This window comes from Rhinopithecus bieti, unplaced genomic scaffold (assembly GCF_001698545.2).
Source record: "Rhinopithecus bieti isolate Rb0 unplaced genomic scaffold, ASM169854v2 scaffold_61931, whole genome shotgun sequence".
Classification (NCBI taxonomy): domain Eukaryota; kingdom Metazoa; phylum Chordata; class Mammalia; order Primates; family Cercopithecidae; genus Rhinopithecus; species Rhinopithecus bieti.
This window is the reverse complement of record NW_016823461.1, coordinates 65059-76837: the sequence shown is the minus strand read 5'-3', so window position 1 is coordinate 76837 and position 11779 is coordinate 65059. Positions and strand designations below refer to the sequence as shown.

Below are 11779 nucleotides of genomic sequence, written 5' to 3'. Positions count from 1 at the left end.
TAAGTCCCCACCTCCCTAGAAGCTTACAGTGAGGTCTCTTCCTTGAAAGGCTGTGACTTAAGGGCATGGGTTTAATTTCACCTCTTTAGGCATGCATCAACACTTAAAACGAAAAGTTCCTTAGTAAAGTAAGGATCTCTTCATTGCAGTTACTGTGGAAAGAAAAATCTGTTCCCTGCTCTGATCTTTAACACCTCAACCTCCCCATAGAGCCTCATAAGGACTGAGAAAAGTCAGATGCTATTAGAAATAGGATTGCCCCTAATAAAATAGAATGGCTATCCCTGCCTAAACCTTGACTTCCTAAATTTGGAACACTTTTTCTTCGTTGAGCACCTTCCTCACTGCTGTGCTGCAATCCAGCCCCCAGATCTTCAATGAAACTTTCCCCATCTCTTCCAAACCATCTGTTTCTGAGGAGTCCTGTCCTGTAGAGGTCTTTCATCCCACCAGACTTCTCCTACACCTTTTATACCCACTTGCATAACTCCCAAGTACAAGTTTCTTTATTGCCTAGTTCTTTCAATTGCTCATCAAAACCCACATCTCATGTAAACAAAAAAGTGAGGAGTATGCACATGACACTAACACACACAGCCATGTACAAATACACATACACACATCCCTCAACATGAAACCCTTTGTGGCTCATATATTTTAAAAGATGTAAAAAAAGAGCTGAAGACAACCATTTGTGATCACTTAGCAGAATAGATTTATTATTTTTATTGCTTGCAGAATAAAGTCTATCCTTGAAAGCTCTGCATCGTGGGCAGGGGGCTCAGTGGTATCTGGAGGACAGGGCACTGGCCACTCCAGCCACCATCTTCTGCCAGGAAGCCTGCACCTCAGGGGTGAATTCTTTGCCGAAATGGATTGCCAAAACAGTCACCAGCACATTTCCCAGGAGCTGTTGAGATGAAAGGAGACAACAAAAATGGACCCATAGTGAGCTGAGAGCTCCAGCCTGGCCTCCAGAAACTACACATCCAGCTTCCACCCAGAATCAAGCCTATGTTAACTTCCCTCAAAGCCTGAGATTTTGCCTTCCCATTAAATGCAGGGAGTTGTTCCCCTTGCAGCACGAGTCACTGGCCAAAATTTAAATCTTGCTGTCTTCTTGCCACCACAAACCCTGGATGTTGTAGGCTGAAAACATTAAAAGAAATACATGCACACACACACACACACACACACACACACACACACACACCTGGCTTTCAAAATCTACTCTAGCCCAAATGTTTCAATTGTTCCTCACCCCTGGACACACTTTGCCCCCATCTGGAATTAGAGGATATAAGTTTGTAATGAAGTGATAGCAGCATTTTGTATGTGTCCAGCTGATACAGGAATAGCCTCAGACTCTGGCCACCAGAGTTCCCCACTTTGACTGGGCCAATATATGCCTTCTGCCTGCATCTTTTTAATGACCATACTTGTCCTGCCTCCAGATAGATGTTTTAAAACAAATAACAAAAATGAGGGAAAGATGAAAGTTCTTTCTACGGAATCTAATAAAGAAAAGTCATTTTCCTCATTTCCACCTCTCTTTTCTCAAAGTCAAAATTGTCCGTCTAGATTTTTAGAGGCACTCCTTAGGCCCTAAAACATTACCATTGGGTCTCAGCCCAGTTAGTCCTCTGCAGTTTCTTCACTCCCAGCCCCAGTATCTTCAAATAGCTCACACCCAGCAGGTAGATTCAGCTGTCTTCAGATCAATACTCAGTTGTCTAAGTTGCCTTGAGACTGAACTCTGAAACTGCTGAAACTCCTGGACTCACCCTGAAGTTCTCAGGATCCACATGCAGCTTGTCACAGTGCAGCTCACTCAGCTGGGCAAAGGTGCCCTTGAGATCATCCAGGTTCTTTATGGCATCTCCCAAGGAAGTCAGCACCTTCTTGCCATGTGCCTTGACCTTGGGGTTGCCCATGATGGCAGAGGCAGAGGACAGGTTGCCAAAGCTGTCAAAGAACCTCTGGGTCCATGGGTAGACAACCAGGAGCCTGTGAGATTGAACAAGAGCAGTTTGACAGTCAGAAAGTGCCACAAATCCTGAGAAGCGGCCTGGACTTTTGCCAGGCACAGGGTCCTTCCTTCCCTTTCTTGTCCTGGTCACCAGGGCCTACCTTCCCAGGGTTTCTCCTCCAGCATCTTCCACATTCACCTTGCCCCACAGGCTTGTGATAGTAGCCTTGTCTTCCTCTGTGAAATGACCCATGGCGTCTGGACTAGGAGCTTATTGATAATCTCAGCCGTTCCAGAAGCGAGTGTGTGGAACTGCTGGAGGGTGCTTCCTTTTATTCTTCATCCCTAGCCAGCCGCCGGCCCCTGGCCTCACCTGATAGTCTAAGACTATTGGTCAAGGTTGCCTTGTCAAGGCTATTGGTCAAGGCAAGACTGGCCAACCCATGGGTGGAGTTCAGCCAGGGACCGTTTCAGACAGATATTTGCATTGAGATAGTGTGGGGAAGGGGCCCCCAAGAGGATACTGCTGCTTAATTTTTTTTTTATAGTCTTTGCCTTGTTCCGATTCAATCATTCCAATTTTTCTCTAATTTGTTCTTCCCTTTAGCTAGTTTCCTTCTTCCACCACAGAAGATACCAGGACTTCTTTTGTCAGCCTTTTTTACCTTCTCGTCTCTAGCTCCAGTAGCTCCAGTGAGGCCTGGAGATTAAAGTTAAAGCATGCACCAATTTTTTGGTTCGGGGATTGTGACATGTGTTTTAGGCATAGGTCCAGGATTTTTGATGGGACAAATCTTAGTCTTTTTCAGTTAGTAGTGGTTTCTAAGGAAAAGTGCTACACTTCTTTTGAATATACTCTCTGTGGCTTTTTCTGTTATCTCTTAAGTTCTCAATAGTGCAGTGAAAACAATTCCTATAAAGTCAGTTTCAGTGCAGTAATAGATTACTGTTATGTAATATAAGACCTAATCCTTACCTCAATCTCTACTTATCTCTACCTATTTGAAATAAATCATGCCTGTTTCATCTTAGAAAAGATATTTGATTCCATATTCAGGTATGTATATATATACCATATGATGTGTATTTATCACTGGGTAAGTGTGTGTGCTGGCTGATGACCAGGGTTTCGGTGTAGCTCTTTTATCCTCAGTAAAGATGATGGTGGAATGTTCTTTGCCAAGTACTCTGCATTAGAATTAATTATCTTGTATAGATGCTAGGTTCACTTCTCAGGGAATCTTATTCTAAGACATAAGACATGTGTGTATATGGAAAACAACTGTAGAGAAGCAAGGGCTGTTTTTATTGGCTAATAGTCCACACACTATGACGACCCAAATATCAGTGTACTTTAGACAGCTTTATTTCTAACACAGTGCTGTTTCTGACATATAGGACCATTAACAGGGTAAGAAGTATTTCTGCTGGTTTTTTGGTTCTGTTTTGCTTTTGGTTAGTTTGTTTTTGTTTTTCTCTGGAAGTGATCCATGATCTCAAACCTTGCTAGATTATAATGCCAGAAGCTCTGGGATTCTGGCTTATTGGAGGTGAGCTGTATCTTCAAATTAGTTTATCCCCTAAGCTATCAGATTGATTGAAATTGGTGAAATCCTTTCAGCCTTCATGATCCTGTGTAAAGATTATATCTGCTCATTGATAAAGATGGCTAAAAGACCAGAAAGTTACACATTTGCCCATGTAACAAGCCTGCACATCCTGCACATGTACCTTGGAAATTAAAATGAAATGAAATAAAATTAAAAGGAAAAAATGCCATGGCAACATCAGGAAGTTATCTTTTATGGTCTAAAAATGGGCGGCATAAATAATTTACCCCTTGTTTAGCATACTATTGAAAAATAACAATAAAAATCGGCAACGAGCAGCCCTTGGGGCTACTCTGCCTATGAAGTAGCCATTCATTTATTCCGTTACTTTAATTTTTTATAAACTTGTCTTACAAAAAAAAAAAAAAAAAAACAAGAAAGAAAGTGTGAATTGTGAAATGGTAGTGAATGACAGCATTTGAAGTGGGTCCTTTATGGTATGATGGAGCCAGGCACAAGATGTTTGAAGAAAGAAGTTCCTGAAAATAAGAAGGGCATGTAGAAAACTGTGAGGCTGAGGAGAAAAATGAAAGAAAGAAATATAAAGAAAGAACTTGACATTTCACTGCATATAAATACATTACAAGCCTAAAGTACATTGAAGAAAAAATAGGAGAAATCAAAGTTAGAGAGAAGGGCTCAAGCTTATGACTTGGGTCTTACAGATGAGAGTAGTAGAGTAGGTATTTTATACTGAAACATAGGGGACCAGGGGAGATTTGTAAACCTGAGATAAACATGGTTTCTAATCCACTGAACACCCAAGCTTATTTTTTTCTCCTTCTTCATCTGCCTTACTTAGTGCAAGGTGCTATAACAAAATAGCATAGACCGGATGGCTTCAACAACAGAATTTTTTCTCACATTTCTGCTGGTTCCTGGTCAGGGCTCTCTTCCTGGGTTGCAGATGGCTGACTCCTCACTGTGTCCTCACCAGAAGGAAGAGAAATGGCTAATTCTCTGCTTCTGATGAGGAAAATAATTCTTTGAGAGTGATCTGCTCTCATGAGCTCATCTAAACCTAATTACTTTTCCAAAGGCTCCCCGACAAATGGTGCCAACTGGGAGTTGGGGATTTAGCATGTGAATTTCCTGGAGACACAAGCATTAGGTTCATAACACCATCATATTAAACTAAACTCTCCCTTATAAACATGCATTAACTTTCAATTATATAAGAATGCCAGTGAATCTGCCTTCTCAATTAATGTTATACAAATTCTTCACACTACATTTTCATCTGACAGTGCTGGTCTGCTGCTCAGGCATGACACGATGATGCTGACTTGTGAACCTCTGCTGGCTCATTTCCTTCACCTAAGTCCCCACCTCCCTAGAAGCTTACAGTGAGGTCTCTTCCTTGAAAGGCTGTGACTTAAGGGCATGGGTTTAATTTCACCTCTTTAGGCATGCATCAACACTTAAAACGAAAAGTTCCTTAGTAAAGTAAGGATCTCTTCATTGCAGTTACTGTGGAAAGAAAATCTGTTCCCTGCTCTGATCTTTAACACCTCAACCTCCCCATAGAGCCTCATAAGGACTGAGAAAAGTCAGATGCTATTAGAAATAGGATTGCCCCTAATAAAATAGAATGGCTATCCCTGCCTAAACCTTGACTTCCTAAATTTGGAACACTTTTCTTCGTTGAGCACCCAGATCTTCAATGGGGGGAAAAAACTTTCCCCAATCCTCTTTCCAAAACCATCTTGTTTCTGAGGAGGTCCTGTCCTTGTGAGAGGTCTTTCATTCCCACCAAGAACTCTCCTACCACCTTTTATACCCACTTGGGGCATAAACCCTCCCCAAGTTACAAGTTTCTTTATTGCCTAGTTTCCTTCAATTGGGCTCATTCAAACCCACAATTCTCAGTAAACGCAAAAAAGTGAGGAAGTATGCACATGGGACACTAACACACACAGCCCCATGTACAAAAATACACATTACCCACATCCTCAACAGGGAAACCCCTTTGTTGGGGGCTTCATTATAATTTTAAAAAGATTGGTAAAAAAAAGAGCTGAAAGACAACCATTTGTTTGATCACTTAGCAGACATAGATTTATTACTTTTTATTTGCTTTGCAAGGGGAATAAATCTATCCTTGAAAGCTCCTGCATCGGTGGCAGGGGGGCTTCAGGTGGTATCTGGAGGACAGGGCGGCACTGGGCCTCCCAGCCCACCAGCTCTTCTGTGCCCAGGAAGCCTGCACCCCTTCAGGGGTGGAATTTCTTGCCGAAATTGGATTGCCAAAACCAAGTTCACCAAGGCACATTTCCCAGGAGCTGTTGAGATAAAGGATACAACAAAAATGGACCCAATAGTGAGGTGGAGGAGCCTCCAGCCCTGGGCCTGCCAGAAAACTACCCAAACATCCAGCTTCCACCCAGGGGGAAAATCAAAAGCCTATGTTAACTTCCCTCAAAAGCCTGGAGATTATTGCCTTCCCATTAAATTGCAGGGATTTGTTCCCCTTGCAGCCTACGGGAGTCCACTTGGGCCCAATTTAAATCTTGCGTCTGTCTTTGCCACCACAAAACCCTGGATGTTGTAGGGCTGAAAACATTAAAAAGGGAAATACATGGCCACACAACACCACACACACACACACACACACCCACACACACACCTGGCTTTCAAAAAATCTTACCTCTAGCCCAATGTCCCAATTGTCCTCCAACCCCTGGACCCACACCTTGCCCCCCCATCTGGAATTAGAGGAATAAGTTCTGTAATGAAGTGATAGGGCCAGGCATTTGGTATGTGTCCAAGGCTGATACAGGGAATAGGGCCCCAGACCTTCTGGCCACCCCAGGGAGGTTCCCCATGGGGACTGGGCCCAATATATGCTTCTGGCCCTGGCATCTTTTTTAATGACCAACTTGTCCTGCCTCCAGATAGATGTTTTAAAACAAAATAAACAAAAATGGAGGAAAGATGAAGGTTTCTTTCTACGGGGGAATCTAATAAAGAAAAAGTTCATTTCCTTTCATTTCCCAACCTCTCTTTCTTTCAAGAGTCCAAAATTTGTCCCGTCTAGATTTTTAGAGTGGCACTCCCTTAAGGGGCCCTAAAACATTTACCATTGGGTCTCATGCCCCAGTTAGTCCTCTGCAGTGTTCTTTCCACTTTCCCCAGCCCAGTATCTTCCAAATAAGCTCAAACACCCAGCAGGTAGATTCAGCTGTCTTTCAGGATTCAATACCTCCAGTTGTCCTAAGTTGCCCTTTGGGACTGAACCTCTGAAACTGGCTGAAACTCCTGGACTCACCCTGAAGTTCCAGGGATCCAACATGGCAGCTTGTCACAGTGCAGCTCACTTCAGGCTGGGGCAAAAGGTTGGCCCTTGAGGATCATCCAGGTTCTTTATGGCCATCTCCCAAGGGAAGTCCAGCACCCTTCTTGCATGTGCCTTGACCCTTGGGGTTGCCCCATGATGGGCAATGAGGGCAGGAGGGAACAGGTTGCCAAAAGCTGTCAAAGAACCTCTGGGTCCATGGTAGACAACCAGGGAGCCTGGTGAAGATGAAAACCAAGAGCAGGTTTGGACAGTCAGAAAAGTGCCCACAAATCCTGAGAAGAAGCGGCCTGGAACGTTTTGGCCCAGGGGCCACAGTCCTTTCCTTCCCTTTCTTGTCCTGGTTTCACCAGGGGCGCTACCTTCCAGGTTTCTTCCTCCAGCCATCTCCAAACATTTACCTTTGGCCCCCACAAGGGCTTGTGATAGTAGCCTTGTCTTCCTCTTGAAATGGACCCATGGCGTTCTGGACTAGGGGAGCTTATGGATAATCTCCAAGCCGTTCCAGAAAAGGCGAGTGTGGGTGGAACTGGCTGGAGGGTGCTTCCTTTTTATTCTTCATCTTTACCAGCCGCCGGCCCCCTGGGCCTTCCCACCCTGATAAGTCTTAAGACTATTGGTCAAAGGGTTGCCTGTCCAAGGGCTTATTGGTTCCAAGGCAAGACTGGCCAACCCGATTCTGGTGGAATTCAGCCAGGGACCGTTTTCAGAACAGATATTTGCATTGAGTAGTGTGGGAAGGCCCCCAAGAGGTACTGCTTGCTTAATTTTTTTTTTTATAAGCCCTTTTGCCTTGTTCCGATTCAAATCATTCCAATTTTTCCTCTAAATTTTTGTTCTTCCCTTTAGCTAGTTTCCTTCTTCCACCACAAAGGAAGATACCAGGGGACTCTTTTTTGTCAGGCCGCTTTTTACCTTCTTGGTCTCTAGCCTCCCAGTGTCTCTAGCTCCAGTGAGGCCTGGAGATTAAAGTTAAAACATGTACCAATTTTTGAAAAGTTCGGGGATTGTGACATGTGTTTTAGGCATAGGTCCAGGATTTTTGATGGGACAAGTCTTAGTCTCATTTAGTAAGCATTGGTTTCCAAAGAAGAAGTGCTATACTTATCTTTGAAAATACTCTCTGTGGTTTTACGCCATTATCTCTTAAGTTCTCATTAGTGTAGTGAAAAAAAAAATCATATAAAGCAACGGTTTCGGTGCAGGAATAGATTAATGTTATGTCATATAATATAATACTTAATCCTTACTTCAGTATCTACTTCTCTGTACCTATTTGAAATAAATCACGTGTGTTTCATCTCAGCAAAGGTATTTTTTTTTCATATTCAGGTATGTATGTAGGTACCCGATGATGTGTATTTATCACTGGGTAAGTGTGTGTGGTGGCTGATGACCCAGGGTTTTGGTGTAGCTCTTCTGTGTTCAGTAAAGATGATGGTAGAATGTTCTTTGGCAGGTACTATGGCTTAGAATTAATTATCTTGTATAAATGCTAGGTTCAGTTCTCAGGGAATCTTATTCTAAGACATAAGACATGTATTTGCATGGAAAACAACTTTAAAGAGGCAGGGACTGTTTTAATTGACTAATAGTCCACACACTGTGACAGTTAGGATATCACTTTAGTTTAGACATCTTTATCTGTAACTCAGTGCTGTTTCTGACGTATTGGCCACTTAACATGGCAGGAAGTATTCATGGTGTTTTTTCCTTTATTTTTTCTTTTGGATTTTTGTTTCTTGGTGGGTTTGGTTTTGCTTTTGTTTTTTCTCTGAAAGTGATCCATGACCTTAGTAGATTATGATGTCAGAAACTCTGGAAATCTGTCTTATTGGAGGGGTGCTCTACCTCCCCTAACCTATCAGATTAATAGTAATTATAATAATATTGGTGGAATTCTTTCAGCCTTCATAATCTTGTGTAAAGCTTATATCTGCTCAAAGTGTGAGATGGCTAAAAGACCAGAAAGATACATGTTGACCCATGCAGCAAAGCTGCGCATATTGCACTTGTTCTTTGGAAGTTAAAATAAAAGTTGAATAAAAAAGGAAAGAAAAAAATTTGTCAGCATATCAGTGTCTTCCAGTTATTCACATAACAATAAGTGACTTCTCTCAATCTAAGGGTGGGTGAGAAAGATTTTTATTGGTATGCAGGTACAGATTACAGAGACTGAGGTGAATCCAAATTAGGGTCTCTTTAAGATAGGGGATCTGTGAGATGGGTAGATGGGTGTGTATAGATCTTTGACCATATCTGGGAATTTGGTTGGGTTCCATTTGTAGAGCCTGACCTTGAAGAATGTCTCAGAGACTGGTGTCTAAGCCCACTAAGGCTTAAACAAGTGAATCTCTTGAATCTGTTTTTGTTTTTTTGTTTTGTTTTGTTTTGTTTTGTTTTGTTTTGAGATGGAGTATTGTTCTGTCACCCAGGCTGGAGTGCAGTGGTGTGATCTCAGCTCACTGCAACTCTCGCCTTCTGAGTTCAGGCAATTCTCCTGCCTCAGCCTCCTGAGTAGCTGGGATTACAGGCACTTACCATCATGCCCGGCTAATTTTTGTGTTTTTGTAGAAATTCTTGTGTTTCACCATGTTGGCCAGGTTGGTCTTGAACTCTTGACCTCAGGTGATCTGCCTGCCTTGACCTCCCAAAGTGGTGGGATTACAGGCGTGAGCCACCGCTCCTAGCCTCTAAATAAGTGAATATTAATTGCTCCTCCTCAGACTAAGGAATATCTAGGATCCCTCTTGTTTTCAAACAACTTCCCCCTTTATCCAGAAACCAAGGCAGTGATCTAAAAGTCACATATAAACCCTTATTTCCTCTTATGCTTTTGAGGCAATATCTTTTAAGAGTTTATTGATTTCTCCTTCTCCATAACTGTCTTATTCCTCAAATTTCCTATATCGTTGCTTCTGACATTGATTAAATCCTCACTGATAAAACTGTTTCTTTATACCAGCAATTTCAAGTGTTTTCAAGCATTCATTCCCATGTATTTTCAAACATTTGTTCAACAACTATCTGTTTAATAAATGTCATAATTTTTAAAGTACTGGGCGTTTAAGTTAAATAAGTCAGAGAATAAAAAGTTTTCCTCTGAAGATTATAATCTAGGTAGAACATACATAAAATTAATAAGTTAAACAGCAAAATAATTCCAGATATTATCTACTAAGAAGAAAATTAAGGAGAAAGTATTCCAACAGAGGCAAAATGACAACAAGGAATCTGCCGTGGGAAGGCATTGCCAAATAAAGTTTAGAAGCTGAAATAGTAAATGTAAAGCTCTGAAGCAGAAGAAAACAAACTCCTGCTGTGCCAGAGAGATAGATAAAGAACCAGTGCCATTGGTATGTAAATAGTAAAGTGGAGAATAGCACATGGTATTTTTTCAGGAAAGCATAAACCTAATGACAGAAACGTGTCTTCAGTGGTAGGGAGTGAGAAGGCATTATAGAATTTTAACTCTGGTAATGACATAGTCTCTAAGCAATCTGTACAATTGGCTGGTTTACTATTCTAAGCATGACCTGTTTATCACAACTGTTTTGCTTAAAAACCCCTTATTGCCTGCGGACAACAATTAGTTATTCTTACAACTATTAAAAATCTTGTCATGCAGATGTGTGTGTGTGTGTGTGTGTGTGTGTATTCATTATGAATTTGCTTTCAATTAAGTTATATTGAATTGGCAATATCTAAATCTAGATATAGCTCCCTAAGGGGTAAAGAGTGTATCCACTGCCCACCCCCAACATCACCATCCTTGACTCCTTGATATCAAAGGGCAGTATAGTTTTGGGGACAAGAAAAGAGAGAAAAAAAGAGATTGATTAAAAATGCATATTACTGACAAATTAGAGGATAATGACAGATGGGAGGCAGCAGAACTAGATTGCAGCTCCCACTCGGATGCACAGAGCAGCATGTGAAGTCTCACACCATGAACTTTTGTTGCAGAACCACATGCAGAAACAAACCAGGAAAGTTGAGAGAACCCACAGATCCTCTGAAAGAAGCAGATTGCTCCTGCAAGACCTGGGAAACACCCCAAATATTGTGAGTGCCCAAACTGTGGAAGTGGGAGTGGGGGACCATCCACTCCCAAACACACATCCTTACTGGGGAACTTGAAGGTCTAGAACTTGAAGGTCAATTGACTCTGACCTTACCTGGAGCTGAGTCAATTTAGAGGGCCAAGCAAAATACAAGGGTAGAGGAAGCAGCAGGAAAAGCCCTGTGGGCTTTCTGGGTCCCCTAGGAAGCCATTTCTGCCTTGCCTCACAGAGGTCCTTTGGGAGGGCTGCCAGAGGAACTGGGAAAAGATGACAGGAAAAAGGAAATCTCCACCTGGCCAGAACTCGGGGCTGGGCAGTGAGGGGTTGGTAGGGGGACATGAATTTGACGTGCAGACTCCACAGGCAGGGAAGTAGGACAGCCCTACTTGCTTTCACAGCTGGTAGCCTGGAACAAACTCTCAGCCTTGCTCACTGACTGCATGGAAACAGACTCGTGCTATTGTGGAGGAGGGTGTACGCTGGAAGTGAGACCGACTTTTTGGGTTGCTTGGGAGCTGGGTGAGTCACGTGACTGCTTGCTTTCTCCCACTTTCCTGATGACCTGCATGACACAGCAGAGGCAGCCATAATCGTCCTAGGAGCATAAATCCATTGACCTGGAAACTACACCCCCATCCCCCACAGTAACCACAGAAAGACCTGCCCAAGGAGACTCTGAGCTCATACACAACTAGTCCTGCCCCCACCTGATGGTCCTTCTTTATTCACCCCGGTAGCTGAAGACGAAGGGCATATATTTTTGGGAGTTCTAGGGCACCCTCGCCCCCCCAAACCACCACCACCTGACTGCCTCTACTGATGCTCTCTAGAAAGTGCCACC

The 11779-nt window shown here is 42.7% G+C and overlaps 1 protein-coding gene across 1 annotated transcript; it reads right to left on the bottom strand.

Moving 5' to 3' along the window:
- Positions 1-691: 691 nt before the first annotated feature.
- On the bottom strand, positions 692-2328 carry LOC108521665 (hemoglobin subunit gamma). Its single transcript, XM_017861622.1, has 3 exons — positions 2131-2328; positions 1785-2007; positions 692-910 (listed from the first exon to the last, which is right to left on the bottom strand). The coding sequence occupies exons 1-3, from the start codon at positions 2220-2222 to the stop codon at positions 782-784; spliced, it is 444 nt and encodes a 147-aa protein (XP_017717111.1). The 5' UTR covers positions 2223-2328; the 3' UTR covers positions 692-781.
- Between the last annotated feature and the right edge of the window lie 9451 nt (positions 2329-11779).

Excerpts from the sequence above, each read along its gene's own strand:
- LOC108521665 (XM_017861622.1), bottom strand. The coding sequence starts at position 2,222 with ATGGGTCATTTCACAGAGGAAGACAAGGCTACTATCACAAGCCTGTGG. Across the intron at positions 2,008-2,130 it reads GGAGGAGAAACCCTGGGAAG|GCTCCTGGTTGTCTACCCAT; the intron begins GTAGGCCCTGGT and ends TCAATCTCACAG. Across the intron at positions 911-1,784 it reads TGGATCCTGAGAACTTCAGG|CTCCTGGGAAATGTGCTGGT; the intron begins GTGAGTCCAGGA and ends TCATCTCAACAG.